The sequence below is a fragment of the Nomia melanderi genome, chromosome 3 (genome assembly GCF_051020985.1).
Source record: "Nomia melanderi isolate GNS246 chromosome 3, iyNomMela1, whole genome shotgun sequence".
NCBI lineage: Eukaryota > Metazoa > Arthropoda > Insecta > Hymenoptera > Halictidae > Nomia > Nomia melanderi.
In genome coordinates this window covers 23,153,403-23,172,453 of record NC_135001.1, presented here as the reverse complement: position 1 = coordinate 23,172,453, position 19,051 = coordinate 23,153,403, and the positions used below count along the sequence as shown (strand labels likewise).

At 37.0% G+C, this 19,051-nt stretch overlaps 1 protein-coding gene across 1 annotated transcript in view; it reads right to left on the bottom strand.

Moving 5' to 3' along the window:
* Positions 1-4,559: 4,559 nt before the first annotated feature.
* Positions 4,560-19,051, bottom strand: part of LOC116429213 (uncharacterized) — a 35,921-nt gene continuing 21,429 nt past the window's right edge. The window contains exons 2-4 of the mRNA XM_031981898.2: positions 17,079-17,446; positions 11,963-12,142; positions 4,560-4,732 (exon numbers count right to left, since the gene is read on the bottom strand). Of these exons, the coding sequence (XP_031837758.1) occupies positions 4,560-4,732; positions 11,963-12,142; positions 17,079-17,175 (450 nt within the window). The 5' untranslated portion in view covers positions 17,176-17,446. The remainder of the gene's footprint in view (positions 4,733-11,962; positions 12,143-17,078; positions 17,447-19,051) is intronic.

The following is a 19,051-nucleotide window of genomic DNA, read 5'->3' as shown; positions in this document are numbered from 1 at the left end:
TATTAGCCCTTTGCACTCGAGAGTCACCACTTGATTTGATTTGTAAAATTATAGCGTCTTATATATAATATTAAGCTTTGTATGATGCATCGATATATGGAATATTGAAATAGAATAACTTCCCTTCTTAATTTATATATGTTTCCTCGTTAATTAGTTTCAAAGAACATCGTCAGTATCTCATCGAAGAATATTGAATATTTCTAGTGAAAAACTTTCGAGTGCAAAGGGTTAGTAGTATCATTATTATTATTACTACTACTATTATTGTTGGAATGATGATTATTTCTATTACTACCTCTATGTGCTGTAACAATATAACACTAGGATTTTTAGTATTTTAGTAGTTTTCCTTAGGAAATTAGTATCTATTGAATTAATATGCCACTAAATATTACTATTGTAACGTTCGAACAAAACTTGCCGATTAATCTTGACTTTTCCCACGAAAAGAGTGCTTTATAAATTGAAATTGCGGATCATCGCGGAAATAAAATTTCGGGATCGTTCCATGGGAACGGAAACCAACGGAGACTCCGCGTCCCGCAGCTGAGACAGGGATTGTATAAAATTATAATGATGATTTAATAGAATTTGCATTCGTTTTACATAAAATCTGTAATTTAATTACATCGTTAGGGAAATTAGAGCGGGAATTTCGTATTGAGAATGATTAATGCGAGAAATTTTTTCGGAAGTCCCTGAGAAATCTGCTAAATATAAAATTGACGTTAATCGCGACACAAATTCGAGCGGGGCTCATGAATTTTTCACCGACAATAGCGGCGGTGCATGCGGAATTGAATTACAGATTTCTGTATGCACACTCGGTAAGTGACACAGCCGGAATATTGATCAGCCGGAGTGGAGTGTGTCGGTATATTAAGCGCCATCTACGCGCGGACGCGCCAACTTCCTGTTGGCAGCGATGAATCTTTATAAACAATGGTACTGTCAATCGATTCAACGTTGCTTTATATAAATAAGAATTTTCTCTTGTGTTTTATGATTTCAAAAATTCCCTTTTGACATTGTCCGTTGTAGGAAATTATAAAATACCATAGGTGAATTTGCGAGACAGAGTCACAAGTGCAGTAATTTCAAAGTATTTTATTTAAAATCTTCATTGTGTTATCTGGGTCATTTACTTTCTGAAAGTTCTAGTGATTTCGTATATTATTGGTATTATGGTTATCATTATTATCATTGCTACCACCGTTCATTTATTATTACTTTTTACTGTCACTACTTTCTTTCCATTGTTATCGCTATTGTTACTTTCGTAGATATTTTTATTTTCATACCTACTTCATTAGTATTTCTACCATTATATTAATTATCACTTTTACTATTGTGCCTCTATTCGACCACGCTAAAAAATAATTAACACTACAACTACCGTACCAGTCAAAATAACCGATTCCGATTTCTTTAGCAATGAATATCTTAAAAGCATCGAACGCTCGAAACGATCTACAACACAAATAATTTCATTCGAATATTATAATGAATTTGCGAGGAAACAAAATAATCTATCATTTTTCATATGTACCACACATTAATCGTATTAAATGCTCGGTAGTTCTAGCGTTAATAAAAGACAATAACGCACACAAGGAAATCAAACCTAAGTAACGAAAACCAAGATTTCTCCTCGAACAGCCGGTCCCATCCCCGAAAAGTAATAAATCACAGCAACGAAGGAAACCGTAGCCTAAATAACAGCGCAACCATCCGACAATCCATTGAGACGCGACAGAAATAGAACCTCTTCCGAACGACTGCATATTTGCGCAGCTAAACTCATTGATAGGAGTTGCGAATCGAGTTCGAGCAGCGGAAGCAACGCTCCGGCCGCGTCATCAATCTTTCAGAAACGCCGACCGGCCGATATTCCTTAACCGACAATAAAGATTGATGCCGCGGCGTTCCTCGGAAGACAACACAAGAGCCGCAGCCGAGCGGCTCGTTAATCCGCGTTTGACATATCGACGAGGGGCGAGACAGCATCCAAACGAAGCTACTTAGGGGCTGCGCCCACTCGTTCGCGACTGCACTCTCCCCGACTGCCTCTCGTTTCCGTTACAAATACTCCTCGTTACACGTTAATCGATGATAAGGATATGCTGATTATTTACACTGATTCTTCACCGATTTGGATCAGCTTCGGATATGTTCTCAACGTCATCATTCTGAACAACTTCTTCTTGTACTATTACCGCCGTTTGGTCTTAATTGCAACCCCTTGGCGTACTATTAGCGTATTTTGCAACAAAATTGTCCTTTCTTCAAGTGGAAATTTTCTTTGAAGATAATACAATGATAATAGCAAAATAGTTGTCGCTTTGATCCTTTATTGTTTCCTTTGAATGAATAACATCGATTGTTGTTAAATTAACATTATTATTATATGTTATTGTCGAAAATAGAGATGAACATTTCTAGTGTATTGCGAAACTGTAAAGCTTCAAAACTGTCGAATGTTCACTTCTAAAAACTTTAAAGCGCCGATTATTCATGACAATGGTTTTAACAATATATGTCAAGATCAAGGTCATACGAGGGTCACTTTTGTAACTGCCCATTTCCGAATTTTCGCAAATATCTGGAAAACTAGTAACAATGACAACATATATAGGGAGTTGTTCGGAATGGTGACTTCGACAACACATCTCAAGGTCATCTCAATCAGCGAGGAATCGGTGTTGTAAATAATTAGCAAGGATATCTTCGAGATTGAATAGGCAGGCTGGACTCGTCGCTCGCGGTTGATTAACGTTTTATTGGCCGGAATCGGGGGCGGGGCGTCCAATCGCGTCGGTTCGTCAAAGAACGCTGCCGATCGGAAAGCTCTCCATTTAAGCGATACACACAAGAGAGGCGGATTCAATAGGAACGATTTTCTCGTTCGGAATGAATGGAATGCATCGAGCAACTGTTATTGTAACGTTACTCGGACTGCGTCGACGTCGCAGTAACACGATTTGAACGAGGATGCAAAGTGTTTCGAAGTTTAATCGGGAAAAGATCGTAATTAAGGAGTATAACGAAACTGATATGATTTGAATATGAACGTTTTGTCAGAGTTTTTATCAACGTGACAAATACGTAGAAAAATGGGAATGTAATTCATTGTTCTTTCTACTTGCATACGCAACGGATACGAGTACCGCAAATTGGATACTCGTGTTCCGTATAATTGGTTACTGGAATACATTAAAGGATTACGCGAGTTATATGTTTAAGAACAAGATTGGAGTAGCTTAGAAATTTTCGTTATTTATAGAACTGTGTGTTGTCTGGTAGCAACATTTGAAATGAATTTTTAACACTAGGTTTACGGACGTTTATTGTCCGGTTTATTCTATTGTTCCTAGAAAAATTGATGTTCGACCATTTAGATCTTGGAAATTAGGGATTTAAAATTAGGTTATTACGATACCTATTCTTGTAACTGCATCAACCAAAACGGACAGAGACGTTTGCCAAGTAATGTTTATGAATTCAGTATGCGTCAAATTGACGCACTCCGTAAACCTAGTGTTGAAATAAATATTCTTCAGGAAATGGTAACGATTATCAGCATGAAAATCAAACGTTTTTCCATCGAAAGAGATAATACCTACAGAATTCTATAAGTAGCAAATAATTAGAAAATAATTCAAATGTTCAGTGCTTCGACATTAAAGAAAATAATTCCCTAATATTTGTCCTCTCGGATTCGAAGACTACACTGAACAACTCTTGAACAAACATCGTGTTTATCATTACCGTGGCGCGGAGAACAAGAGATCGCAGAGAATGCACACACAGGAAGGTGTACAATTAACCTTTCGACCTCTGGCGACGAGTGCGCGCCCTCAGTTCCATTTTAGAGCGACACGTTTCGCAGCATTGCCTCGTGCAAGCTAATTTCAAGACCAGAAAACGCGGCAGAACAGAAATACTAATGCACCGAACGAAACACGCGCTGTTTAATCGACATTCGATAAACATCGATGAATCGATCGTTATCCGTCGAATAAAATATTTCGAGACGCGGAAGGGTTAATTACGTGGATATTTTAACCCTTAGAATTCCAGGTTGTTTTGTAAACTATCAGAAACTGCTACTAATTTTTATAGTATTCATAGAATTATTACATAGTATTTTATAGTATTCATAGAATTCTTATATAGTATTTTATAGTATTCATAGAATTCTTATATAGTATTTTATAGTATTCATAGTATTAATTAGAAATGCTATAACATTTCTTTGATCTTTTATTTTCCTTGGTACAAAATTTGGATGTGGAGAATCGAATAATTTTACTTTAAGATTCATTAAAATATTTAATATCATAACTGATGCGATATTGGAGTCCACAGAGTTCAAAGGGTTAAAATATCGATTCACGATAACCCGCGCAGCGTGCTCGGAAATTGAAAAGTTGAAATATTCATCGAACGCGAAGACGGCGTTGGCGACAACGATGAAACAGAGAACACGTTACGGTTCACGCCGAAAAACCGTCGGACACGCGTCTAAACATGTACATAAAAAGCGGTGGAGGTACTCACACAGAGAAGTGGTAGAGGAAGCACTTCCAGCCGGTGGGACGCTCGAGGAAATTGTAAACTTGACCCTGGAAAGTCGCTTTTCCAGCGCGCCGGTGCTCCTTCACGCGATAACGGCCCTCCCACGTGCTACGATCGCCGCCGGTGCCCAACAGTAATCTTGGATCGACACCTGAAGGTACGTGAAGCTCGGCTCAATATTGAAACATCGTGACACGCCCGTTCGAGCTGGGAATTTCAATGGTCTTCCGAGGCGCGGCTCGAGAATATTTGAACGGTTGCAAACGGGGTTCAAAGCGGTTGTGTAGCATCGTAGTTTTAAGACAGTGAGAAGGGATGTTTGTGGAGGGAAGGAGAGAATGACTGGGGATGACGGTTAACGCTAGAACTACCGAGCATTTAATACGATTAATATGCAATCTCTATAAAAATTGTAACAATAGATTATTTTCAGTTTCTTCAGACATTCATTATAGTACTCAAATGAAACTATTTATTTTCAAAATCATTTATTGCTAAACAAGAACATCGAAACCAGTCATTTTGGTACAGTAGTTCTAGTGTTAAAAGCGCGAGTCGAGCAGCAGAGCAGTGTGACAAAAAATAATAAAACAGGATAAGCGAAGAGCGATCTGCCAGTCTTCTTTTATTATTATTCATCTAATTTAAAAAATGTTCGATTTTTGTTTAAACACGCGAGTTCCAATTCCTCGTACAGTCATTCTACATAACTGTGATTGAATATATCGATTTCAACGTACCAGTTTCGGTTTTTCACTAACCAAGACTGAAAGACAATTGAAATTTTGGATAAATCGAATCGTGAATGGCGAGCAGTGTGGACCAAGCATAAAGCTCCCGTGTAATTTCATAAGGCTCGCGATGATCGTCCGTATAGTGGCTATTTCTCCGGGAACATCTGAGGCTCGAGTAGAATTTATTACACTCATTCGGCCAGGCACATTTCGATGGAAGGGACTTATTGTCCTGCGGCCCATTTTGCTTCCATGGGATCCTTCGTCAGGGAAAACAACCCCCATTACTAAATATTGTATTGCGTGCCGCACAAGTCACGCGTCGCTCCCACCTATTGTGCGCCACGATACTATGCTCTCACGCCTGCTACATGTTGTGTTTTATTAATTTATGGTCTTTGCTTAGCGTTGGTAGAATACATTGTATTTTATTAATTTATGATGTGTATTGTTGAAACAGAGCATGTTTCCCTAAACGAACTCTGCGTCTGTTACAGTGTTACCTAAGGTTCATCCTTTCGCAGTTTCTTTGATTTGTGTTGCGAAAGGTATTTTTTTTTAACACTGGAACTACCGAACATTTGATACGATTAATATGCAGTTTCTATAAAAATTGTAACAATAGATTATTTTCAGTTTTTTCAGACATTCGTTATAGTACTCTAATGAAATTATTTTGAAAATCATTTCGAATATTCAATGCTTCGAAGGTATCGATAATTGCTAAACAAAAGAATCGAAACCAGTCATTTGGACTGGTACGGTAGTTCTAGTGTTAACGCTTTGCACTCCAGAGGCGCCTCTAAATCACCAAATGATTTGACACAGCAAAACTGTAAACTTTGATATTTAATACTAAACTTTGTATAATGCATCAATGTACGAAATATTGAAAGAAAATAGTTCTCCTTCTCAATGCATGTGAGATTTCTTAATTCAATCTAAGAAAATGTCGGAAGTTTTTGCACTCGGAAGTTTTTCACTTGAAATATTCAATACTTCCCAATTAGAAGCAAACAAGATTCTTTAAAACGAATTTGTCAAGAAATCGCACATAAATTAGGGAACAAAACTATTTTCTTTCAACATTTCACGCATTGATGCACTATACAAAGTTAAATGGTAAATACAAAAGTTTATAAATTCGCTGTACCAAATCACCTCGCGCCTGGGAGTCGCCTCTCGAGTGCAAAGGGTTAAAGAATGATACGTAAATATAGATCACTTCAATCAATCGAATATTTAATTACAATCTCCCCAGATGCACGTAGAATGCAATATTCTCATTCCATTGTTCCATCAATTTCGTTTCGATCTACTCGGAAAAAAGGTGAGCGTCGAATAAATACTTATCTGCCTTAAATTCTTATTCCGAATGCTCGAATTTCTGTAATACTTCCTCTCCTTGGCAGTGGTATTATTATTCCCATCGTTCCTGTCTATCGTAAAAATTCCTCTGTCCACCGGACCGCACTGCATAATCCCGATCGAAATGAAACTGGAAATTTACGGGCACGCCGATATTCGTATCTCCACGGTCGATCGGTTTTTATTTAATAAAGATTATTCTCGAGCGTCGTGCAACCGATTTTCAAACGACGCGAGCGAGAGTCTCCGTGGAAAAAATTCAACACGATTCACGATACTATTCAATATTCGGTATTCACGGGCCACATCGTTTTTTACCATAACACTCGCGGGTCAACAGCTGATCACTGAACGTTTCGGGGAATCCACTGTTTCTAGAAACGACACTGAACTGTTTCGAATAAATTAACCCCCTGCAGGCTTGTCTAACTTTGAAGTCGCATATCAATATATTGGCATCTTGTTGATTTATCTTGTTGTGCACTCAAAGTGGCGAATAAGATTAACCCTTTTCACTCGACTTAAAATTCAATATTAAATTTTCTATAATGTATCAACACACGGAACATCAAAATAAAATAGTTCTGTCACTTAATTTATACAAGGTATTTCTTTGTGTTGCAAAAAATATCATTGATATTCCACCAGAAAATAATGAACATTTGTTGAGAAAAATATTCTCGAGTGCAAAGGGTTAAAAGGAATTTGAATTGTAAGATTTAGCGAGACTCGGTTAGACTTGGTATTATTTTTGAAAATAAAGGAATTATAGTGATTTTCTGATTGTTCGATGCCTTTTGCAACTGAACTCAATCGCGGTTAAAATACGATTTCAATGTGGACGGAGTAAAAAATTAAGGGGAGGAACTTCTGGAGAAATTAGCAGAAGTTCGGAGCGGAAATGACCGAGAAATATTGAAAGGATTCACGATCAACCGTGATTGATTGCTTCCAACGGACATTTCTAAATGAAACGAACATACTAATGAAAGAATATCAAAGTTTATAGTCCGTCTATCTAAAATAGAGAAAGGTTATTTTATTCAAGGAAATTCATTAATTTTAATTCCTACAACTGCGATGAATTCGTTTCTCTTATTTTACGTTCACTGATACGAGCTTCCGATGATTAATTGACAAAAGCGCACACACGTATTATTCCTTGCATCATATAACAATATCTCATAGATAATATTATCCGTCTATTCAAGTAAAAATTATTTCATTTGGAATTCTTATTCTTTCTAGTCGATTATTAAAAATAAAAAATCAAAGGATCATAATCCAAAAAAAAATCCGAAAGCAATGAAGGACAAGTAGAAAGTATTGTACACTGTTATCCAAGACACCAAACATAAAAATTCACCATATTTCAAGAAGTTGACCCTTTGCACTCGATTGGTGCATGAAAATTGTAAAATTTCGTATTTAACATTAAGTCTCGAGTAATCTGTCGATACGTATAATGTGGAAATAAAATACCATTTTGTCCCTTATTTTGTGAATCGATTCCTCGTTAAGTTAGTTGAAAAAAATGTCATCTATATCTCATGAAAATAAACTGAATATTTCTAGTGACAAATTTCTCGAGTGCAAAGGGTTAAACGTATAGATGATATTCACGTTTCATTTGCTAATCGAACACTTTCACTCGCTGTTCCATTTTCTTGGCACGCAGTCCGCGGGGAAGCTAACATTTGAGCGATTTTTTCGAAATTTCTCCGGAATCTTTCGGTAATTTCGAACAGGCTAGAAATCTCACGGAAGGAAATTCACGGAGACAGACGTGATTCATCGGTCTCGTAATGATTCACGTTTTCATTCGACACCTTTCCACGTAAAACTGTCACCGCTGTCCGCGGGAAAGCCGCGCTGACCTCAACACAGCCTGCGGATTGTAACTAATCCAATTACTGGCAAATAAATATCGGGCACACATCGACGTCGCACGGCAAAAACGACCCGTTGCGGAATTGAACTTCGCCGCGCGCGGACAGATACGATATCCGAAAAGCACGTCCGTGGTTGCTGACGTTCGAGCCTCGTTTTAAATCATTGTCCCGCTGGATCTTTACGTGGATTCAAATTTTCAATTGTAATGTTAGCCGTTTGTTTTCAATTGTAATGTTAACCCTTTGTTTTCAATTATAATGTTAACTCTTGGCTTTCAATTGTAATGTTAATCCTTTGTTTTCAATTATGATGTTAATCCTTTGTCTTCAATTATAATGTTAGCCGTTTGTTTTCAATTATGATGTTAACCCTTGGCTTTCAATTGTAATGCTAACCCTTTGTTTTCAATTATAATGTTAACCCTTTGCACTCCATTGGCACCTGAGTTCAGCACACGATGTATAATTTATTTTAATTTTATTACACAAAAACATATAAAAGTTTCCTTTTAATTCATTCGTATGACATAATAGGTATACGTTTCAGACACTATTTACTTGAAACGTTGTAGACAACGCAGAAGATGGGAATATCAAATTTTCTGCAGTTGTTCGAGCTTGTTACTCATAAAATTCAAATAGAATGTAACGAACACAACTGTCCTTAACTTTGTTTTATCAAATAGAAATGATACATGCGAGAAACTACATGATTATAGTTGAAAAAATATGTCGTATACCTATGAATTGAAATAAGAAAAGTCACAAAAATAAAATAAAAGAATAAACATTGTTTTCGACGAGAAGAAAATGTCAGATGCGGAAAACAGTATAATGCAAAGAGATAAAGGCTGATTTAAAGCTCTGTTATTCACGATTTTGTTTGCATATTTAATCGGATGATATTTTATTCCGAACGCGTATAATATTCGTCGGATTCGAACTTTTCGGCCACTCGTTCCTCTGTTGAACGTTTAAATATTGACGGCGCGCGGTATCGGCTTACGTTCAGTTCGTAATGGAAGGGTAAATGACGTCGTATCCTGTCAGCGGAAGCGTTTCAGGGGTTAGGTGCTGGTTACAGTTAGGTTGATAGCTGACAGTGCGAGAGGAATTTCAGTAGAAATTAAGTGGCACGTCGGAGATCGATTAAATACTGGAAAACCATTGTGTTAATACGACTACTTCAACTTCAAGGTAAACGTACACAAGCAGGCGCAAGTACTTTTATACTTGACGTGATCCCATTAAGGTAAAAGCGTCAATAGTTGACCAATTAACGCATTGAGCGCCGAACCCGCGATAACGCGGGATTTTTAGTCTATCGTTTAATTGCTAGTTCCATATTAATGTAACATTTTGGATATGCACAACACAAATCCAAAGTAAAATTTACAATTTTAAATTTTAAATTTACTTTTGCTCCTTCATTAAATAGAGACTCTATGCGTGAAAATATTGTTCGAACTTCTTACTTTATAGAACAAAGCGAGATTTTTTGAAATGATCGAAATTTTAGACATTTTTGAACATTCGATGCTTGGAAGTTCACCATCCTTGAAAATGAGAAATTTAGTAATTGGGGGTTAATAATAACTTAATACAAATGAGAAGTTAATTCCATGTAAAATCTAATTCAGGAACAGAAAATGTTTCGACTGTTGCTTGATTTAGGTTTATTAATATAAGTTGATTTATTAATATGATTTTAGGTTTATTAATATGATTTTAATATAAAATTACATTCTTGAGCGCCTTTGTCAAAAGATTGTTACTTCTAGAAACCTTCACGTTTCCCTGAAGAATGGTCAACTGGTACCAGGTCTATTACCGGTGCCTTTACCTTAATTATTTTATTGATCCTATTAACCTATAATACAATATCATTACGTACAATTATTACCTCATAGTTAATATTACATAATATTTGCTGTTACGTATTACATAATATTACTAAGTTCATTCTCATGCACGCGCAGCGGTACGAAAGTGTCCAAATATTTACGCACGGCAGCGTGTATTTATAACGAACACGAAATTCATTTTACACGAAAAGACTTTTCCACTTCAAAGGTTTAATCGTGTAACGTTAAGTGTTGTGCATAGTGCATCGGGTAGTGGTGCAATCGAAAAGGAGGTTAGGTCCGCGGGGCATCATTTTCGGGGAAATCGGTTTTCAAAGTTTCACGAGCTTCGTCACATGCGAACAGATGTAACATCTGTTGTAAAATTGACGCGACCGCTTGTTCCACGTTGTTTTGCATTTTAAACTGTTTCCCGTGGAATATTATTAACGATGCAACAATCTATTACTCATGCAATATATACAAACACCGACTACATGATGTTATTACATTTTAATATAATTTCATATAAAATTTACAAATATTTTGCATACTATGTTATTCGTTTGTACGATGTTTATATGTTGTTTGCTACGTTATATGTTTATTCGTTCGTATAAAATTGATGAATATTTTATATGTTACGTTGATGATCATTGCTTTTTGCTAATTTCAAGGAAACCGATACTTAGGAATAAGAAAAATCGGTAGAAATCGGGTAACACTGTTGAGAGTTTCCAGCAAGTAGAAACAGCGAGTAATGGCCAGACACAGCATGCAATTCATGCCCGGTAGAACGATTAATTTTCCGAATTGATTTCCACAAAGAGGCTGCCCCGCATGAAAACATCGCAGTAAACATTTTCTAGATGAGTTTACGTAGCACGTAACCTGTTTTACGGTCGAGCTACGGCTTCTGAAATTGCACATTCACCGAAATTCCATGCTTTTAAATGCAATATAACTCCTACGCACGATCATTACCTTCTACCTTAATTCTAAAAATAATAATGATGATGATAATAATAACAAGGTTATACATTTTCCATAATCCTTGTTGTAATTGAAAATAACTTCAACTGAAAATAATAAGGTTACACTAACTTTTCCAACCTCAAGCAGACAAAATGCATTCTGCAGAAAGGGAGTAAGTGCATTGACACTAGAACTACCGTGCATTTAATACGATTAATACGTAATCCTTATAAAAATTGTAACAATAGGTTACTTTCAGTTTCTTTAGACCTTCATTATAATATTCAAGTGAAATGATTTATTTTCAAAATCATTTCGAATGTCCTTATATCCCTTTGCTTTCAATTATGATGTTAATCCTTTGTTTTCAATTATGATGTTAATCCTTTGTTTCCAATTATGATGTTAATCCTTTGTTTTCAATCGTAATGTGAACCCTTTGTTTTCACTTGTAATGTTACCTCTTTGTTTCGAATATAATTACATCGAAACCAGTGATTTCGAGTGGCACGGTAATTCTAGTGTTAAAAGCGAGAGGAAAGAGAAACGGTAAACATGAATGGCTCACCTCCGCCGAAAGTGTCATTGTTGTCGGACTGCAACGTAACACTGGTGTCGGATAAGGGCGACGGAGTTGGCCTTAAGTCCGTCGGTGGTTCCAATCTCAGTAAATCACTTCCGCCATCTCCACCGCCCCCGTTTCCTTTGCCGACCTGTACAATCGTCACATTCAGAGGTCCCCGATTACCTGCCATAAAACAAAGAGAAACCGCAATGAGCCAAGAGACACCGAAATCTGCGCTCCCCAAGGTCGCGCCGGCGCGCAGCGCGGCCGCCCGCGCACAAAACCCGAAAATTCCACTTCACATAACAAAAATCTAAAACCACCAATATGTCGCTAAGTAGTCCTTGCTATGCAAAATGATTTTCATTAAAAAAATCCAAATTTTGTTCGACTAAACTCCGTTTCTGTATTGATGTAACGTTGGGACCGAAATGCAAAGTATCCATTATCATTGAAAAAGCCTCATGATGTCCTCATAATGTAAACAACAATATAAGCACCGTATGTTTAACTGTATACCTTACAAGTTTTGTCTGAAGTATTTGTTTGTGTCACTCGTATTTTTTGAATAATTCAGTTTTATTCAGGAAGCGACCGTTTCGCTGCACTGTGGAGCACAGTGTAACGGACGGCTAATTTAGCTGGAAAGTCTACATTTATATAAATAAACTTATATTTTATTAGACTAACTTATAGTTGGTAACAGTGAACATTATATTAACCCTTAACTTATTGTTGTAATATTTACAATTAGCGTGTTAAGTATTGCGCTAAGTCTCTTGTGTGAATTTTTTTCGCTTGTTATCCATTTTATATATCTATATTATCTATATAAAAATTGCCAATTAATAAATACAGTAACACCAACTATTTAGAATTTTATCTAATTAAATTGACAATCCGTTGCAGCTTTGTTAAGTGCGAACGCAGCAATTGCCTACGTAATTATTATAATTAGACCGCATGTCCTTTTTTACGGGCAACTGGCACGCAAGATAATTATTAATTACGGTTCGAGCGGGATCTCTCGAAATAGATGAAACGACAATATCATTATAAACAGTGTACAGATGTTCGCGCGAACACGCACTTTGAAAATTAATCTAGAACGAAATGATCGATTAAGGAACTTGTCAATTTCACTCTGTTACCTTCGGAATCAAATGAATAATTCCTTTTGCAACTCGGACGAGGCTACCGTTTGATCTATAATCCAGTTAATACCTAACAATCGATCTATCGCGTGATGCATAATAAACCAAATTCATCAAGTGCGTGGAATGGCAAAAACCTTAAAGATTACGGTGGAATTTTCGAAGAATATTTTGCAAAATCTACTGTTTTAATTAATGTTACAAGAAACGTTGAATATTCATGCAAACATCAATATGCAAAATAAAGTACAGTAGATTTTCCGATAGAATTTAACGAGGTTTCAATATAATCTTTAATTTCCAACATCTTCAAAAAGGGAAATAAATTTCTTTCACGTTTTATTATAGTAAATTGATTTCTGATCATGCATATTTACGCAAACGTCTACAGTGTAGCTATATAGTTACAGTGCCGCTCTCTGCAAATTACAGGGCTGCGCTGCAAGTACCTTGCCCACTTAATTCTAGTAACTTTTATTCGTTCCAACTTCTTCAGGACACTCTTTGCATAAAATATTGAAGAACGTACGTTGGCGTACATTTTAGTTTGTTGTTCCTAGAAAAGTTCGTCCATATGGATTATAGAGCAGTCTGATGACGTACCTGTCATCGAGCAATGTTTATAAAATTGTGTCAAATCAACGGTTCTCTTGTATCTAGCGTTAATCACAGTGTCGATCAACGTTTTCTCTCGTTTCGCGTCGCAGTTCATCCGACGTTAACGGAACGAAGTTTCGCGACGTTTTCGGAATGTAAAATCACATCTATTTAGAGAAATAGAATTAATATCGCAATGATAGGCGATAGGGCTCGGGGGAACGTTGCTAAGTGGTAATTAACCTCCGATTTACCGATGCCCGCCAACCTAAATCGAAGTTAAACACGTTTAACCCTTTAAACTTCCTCTCGTACTTCCAATTTCCTTGGAATCTCGGAAATGTTTTTGATCGGGCAGTGCTTCGTGTAACGCGATTAAAAAATTCTGCGTTCAATTTCACGATTACAGGGATTAATGAGGAATTACTCTGCTAAGTAACCTTTTCACCCAGCGCACGCCGATTTTGATGGAACTTGTGCGAAATATGCTTGTAGTTCTCAAGAAGATATTTGTTATATATATTTTCTTATCGGCCAACATCGATTTTCAACGAATGAAAACACCCCTTAAAGTTAAGGGTTGAAAGTATAATATATTTTTTACATTCTTGAAAGTATAGGCTGTAGAAAAGAACTCTTCTTTCGAATTGTTCGCCCCGAAATAAATAATTTAGATCTTTACCCTTCAAAGTTAAGGGTTGAAAGTGTATTTTTTACATTCTCGAAACTAGGGGCAGTAGAAAAATTTTCTTTCAAATTGTTCGCCCTGAAATAAACAATTTAGATTACTACTCCACAAAGTTGAGGGTTGAAAGTATATTTTTACAATATCTCTGAAACCAGGGGTGCAGAAAGGAAATTGTTTTTTAAATTGTTTGTCTCGAAATAAACAATTTAGATTACTACCCCACAAAGTTGAGAGTTGAAAGTATATTTTTACATTCTCGAAACTAGGGGCTGTAGAAAAATTTAGTTCGTTCCGAGGCGAACAGTTTAAAAAGTAATTTCCTTTCTGCACTAGTTTCAGAGATATAAAGAATACTTTAACCTTCAACTTTGAAGAGTGTTCTCGCCTATTCAAAATCGACGTCGGCCGAGAAGAAAAAATACGTGTCAAATATATTCTCGAAGCCTGTGTCTCATGTAAGTTTGATCAAAATTGGCGTGTGCGGGTTGAAAGGGTTCCCTTGTAAGTTCAACTTCCCCATATTTATCTTCCTTCGAAGAATCTGGCTTGCGCAGTAGCGTTTCAATCATTTTTCCATCGCTTTACGCGAGATTCCGCTGTAGAATAACTCGGTGTGAAGCAGAATCGCGTCAACGTGTGACCGAAGGTGTAAGACATTCCGCAAAAACCTCGAGAATCGTTAAGCGAACGTAATGCTCTTAAACTTGTGTAACTGTTTACATGATCTGTCTGATGGTCAGTTTAACTGTATTAAGGTTTCCGTCCACACGCCGCTAATACTTTTAGAAAACCGGAATGGAAGGCGACATCACGCCTGAAGTCCGGCAAATGTCACAGCTCTCCGATTCCACAGATTTCGACGCGTCTATTCACTGAACTCGATCAGGACTTAGCGAAGAACTCGGACTATTTCCTGAACACGCGTCAATGTCGCTCGTGAACCTTAATCCAGATCGCTACCAATACAGGAGTTAATTTGTCATTAACACTAGGTTTGAACGCGTGAAATTGACGCATATTGGATTTTATATTATTTTGTAAATGTTTACGCTGATTTTGATTGACGCGATCACACGGTATACATAATATTAAAATACCTATCTTCGACTCTACAATCAATTTCTAAAAACTTCTTCGTTTTTCAATGAGAATTCATTTTTGGTCTGAAAAATTCAGCGTGGCTTGTATAAGCCCCACGCGGCACGGAACGTGTTAATGAAAAATATTGTCGAGTGCAACGGCTTAGCTTGGTAATTAGCTTGGTAGTTCTAGCTTTAACACTAGGCATATTGGATTTTATATTATTTTGTAAATGTTCACGCCGATTTCGATTGACGCGATCACACTGACGTGTACCCCAATTGCCTACCATCGAATCTCCAGTTTCCACAGTCTAAATAAACGAGCATCGATTCTTCTAGGAATAATAGAACGAAGTGTACAGTAAATGCCCGTAGACCTAGTGATAAACAATAGGCACTATGCGTCGCATTTCGAATTAACCGGACGGTTATTGCGAAAGTTCAGTATCAGACGCGTTCGGTGCGGACTGAGGCATCGGATCACCCTATTTAGACCGCACTCGGCGCCAGTTCTCCCGAGCGTTCGTCGTTTACAGTTGAGCGTATCAGATTCAGCCCACTGCTGCTAATTAACGCGCACACTGAAATTGATTTGGACCTGATCGAATACTATCCAGTTTACCATAGGTCTCGACGGGTTTGAGCCGAGCTCCGTGCAGTATGCGCGCCGCTATCACGGCCAGTCAACGTAGAATCAAACTCGGCCGATTTCTAATTGGTTTTGTCGTGGATGTCGACGGATGATAGACAGTCCGAAACACGTACTTGAGCCGTATCTGGTAATGTGTAGAATATCTTGAAAACGTTTCGTCGTTTATGTATCTCTACAGTGTGATCGCGTCAATCAAAATCGGCGTAAACACTTACAAAATAATATTTCGAAAATTCAATATACGTCAATTTCACGCGTTCCGTAAATCTGGTGTTAACAGATTGCGTACCGACTGTGCGGATGGCAATTTTGAATGAGATCAACTTATACGACTATACATACAAAAATTCAGATATCGTATCTTTAAGTAATATATTTTAAATAGATAATCAATTCGAATCGAATTTAATATTTTCCTAAATTCTGTAGTAAATAGCAACAGTAAGTGTCTTTATAAAAAAACGAGATTCTCAGGCTTTAACATTAAAACTACCAGAGGGGTCAAATGACCCATGCTGATATCTTCTTTTTGCAATTATTAGAAAGATAACAAATGTTTCTCTGAGAAATTATTAAAGAAATTCATTTAGCACTACGGAAATTGAATCATAAATCAATTAAAGTCCGAACAGATGCACTCTTGGAGTTTCTATAGCGAAATTTTCAAAAGTCAATTGAAGTGCTCGGTAGTTTTACAATTACACGAATATGAATCCTGATCGTCTATTTCTACATCTACAATTTCCAAAATCTAAATGAACGAACATCAACTTTCCCAGGAACAATAGAATAAACTGTACAATAAATGCCCGTAAACCTAGTGTCAAGTACAAAACGATAGAAACCAACGCTCTGTGAGTGCAAGAAAGTTCCGTAGATATTCGATAGAAAGTTCAATAGACTATAGATAGAGTGTTACGTTAGAAACAAGGAGGATCCGCGTTACCTGTTCTGGAGGGAGGAAGCAGTAACCCTTGAACCTCCTCTAGAGGCATCGCCTGTCCGTGATGATCTCGGTAAGGCCGATGAGGTCGATCTTTCATGCCTCCTCCCGAACGCGGTGACTGCGTTCGTTCTCGCGTGCTTTCTCGTTGAGTAACAGTCGCGGATTTTCTCGTGGGCTAGGATCGGGGCCGAACTCGATATTCGTTGCGGGAGACGGGGCGAGTCCTGAGGGACTCCTGGCGATGACAACGGACGGTGGTGGAGTGTCATCGCCCCGCCGTCGTCCCTAAGACCATGCCCAAGTCACCAAGAACCGCGGATTACACAGCTTGCACTAGAGTACTCCAAGAAGTTTTCTCTTCCTCGGTTCTGAAACACACGGAACAAACTACTTTCAAATGTCCTGCCTCTGGTAACTTTCTATCTTAGGAAGGTAGAATTTATTCGGTTACTCCATTTTCTATCGTTCATTGTATTTGTAACTGTTATTCTCCAATATACATATATATATGATTTATTGATATTTGATTAAGAAATATGTCGTTCGATTATCTTGGTTCTGAAACACACAGAACAAACTACTTTCAAATGTCCCGCCTTTGGTAACTTTCTATCTTAGGAAGGTAGAATTTATTCAGTTATTGCATTTTCTATCGTTAATTGTATCTGTAACGGTTATTCTCCAATATATATAAGATTTATTAATATTTTATTAAGAAAGATGTCGTTCGATTATTCCAATTTATTTAAGCACTGTTTCCTGTGCAGAAACATCCTATTCTGCAGTGCCATAAATAAAACACGAGAACGATTCCGATATTCTAGACATACTATTTCATGTACTCGGCCATTATATTTCAGCGAAAGCACGTTTGAGCTTCCATTATCGATATTAACCATTAACAGCTACAGCCAAGTAATGGATTTCTCTCTATCAACGAAATTCCCACTCCTTTCGGGGTCCATCGGTAAATAATGTGAAACTTTACTTCGCTTTACAATGAACACATTCGTAGAAATTATTTGAAATTTCTTTCGCGAATGAATATTTCTTTTTGATCAAACTCGTTAGCTTCTACGAGGAATCTATCGATACGAATATGGAATAATATGTTCATGAAAATCTATGAATTGCTCATAAAAAGTGTCGTAGGAATTCTCGTGAAAGATTTACTCGTTTCGAATCAAGAAATGCCTAGAATGACGTGGAATTCTTTAACACTAGGTTTACTGGCATAAATAAATAAACGAGCATCAATTCTTTTAGGAATAATAAAACGGAGTGTACAATAAATGCCCGTAAACCTAGTGTTAAATCATTGTATCTCGAGTTGATATGTTCGTTTGTAAACGATACTACGATTCTCATTCGAAGGATCGAACTATACGCGAAATATCATCGTAACTTCTTCAAATTTAATCCGCGGATCTCGATTGATTGGATATTTTCGTTCATTCTTCATGTGAAGCACTATTATGATGCAATTACACTCGACCAATTTAGGTCGGGTATTGATTGCTACTGGAAAAAAGTTGTTTCTTCTAGGCAGACGTGTGTATAGCCGCGATGGCGCCGATTTCGGAGATCATTAACGGTAGAAATGGAACAAGTAGGGTTCGTACATTATTACGTGTCTCTCCCATTTATAATACTGCCTGCTATCAATAGAGCGGAGCTAACCTAATAAAACCTCATTATCTCTGGCACAGAATCTTCAGAAATAACATTGTGTGCACAAAATAGAAATAAAACTAAAATACGAACCGAACCTTTTTATTCGATAAAATTAAACTTTTTCGAGAGGAAACAATTGACAAGATCTTCGAAGAGAAATGTGATGAAAAAGTGATTAGTACTAAACATAAATTTTACATTATATTACATTATATAGATAATTTGAGCAATTGAAGCAATTGAGAAATAAATCTAAATTTATATCGTACAGGATAATTAGTGTAAGAAGTTTAATGATC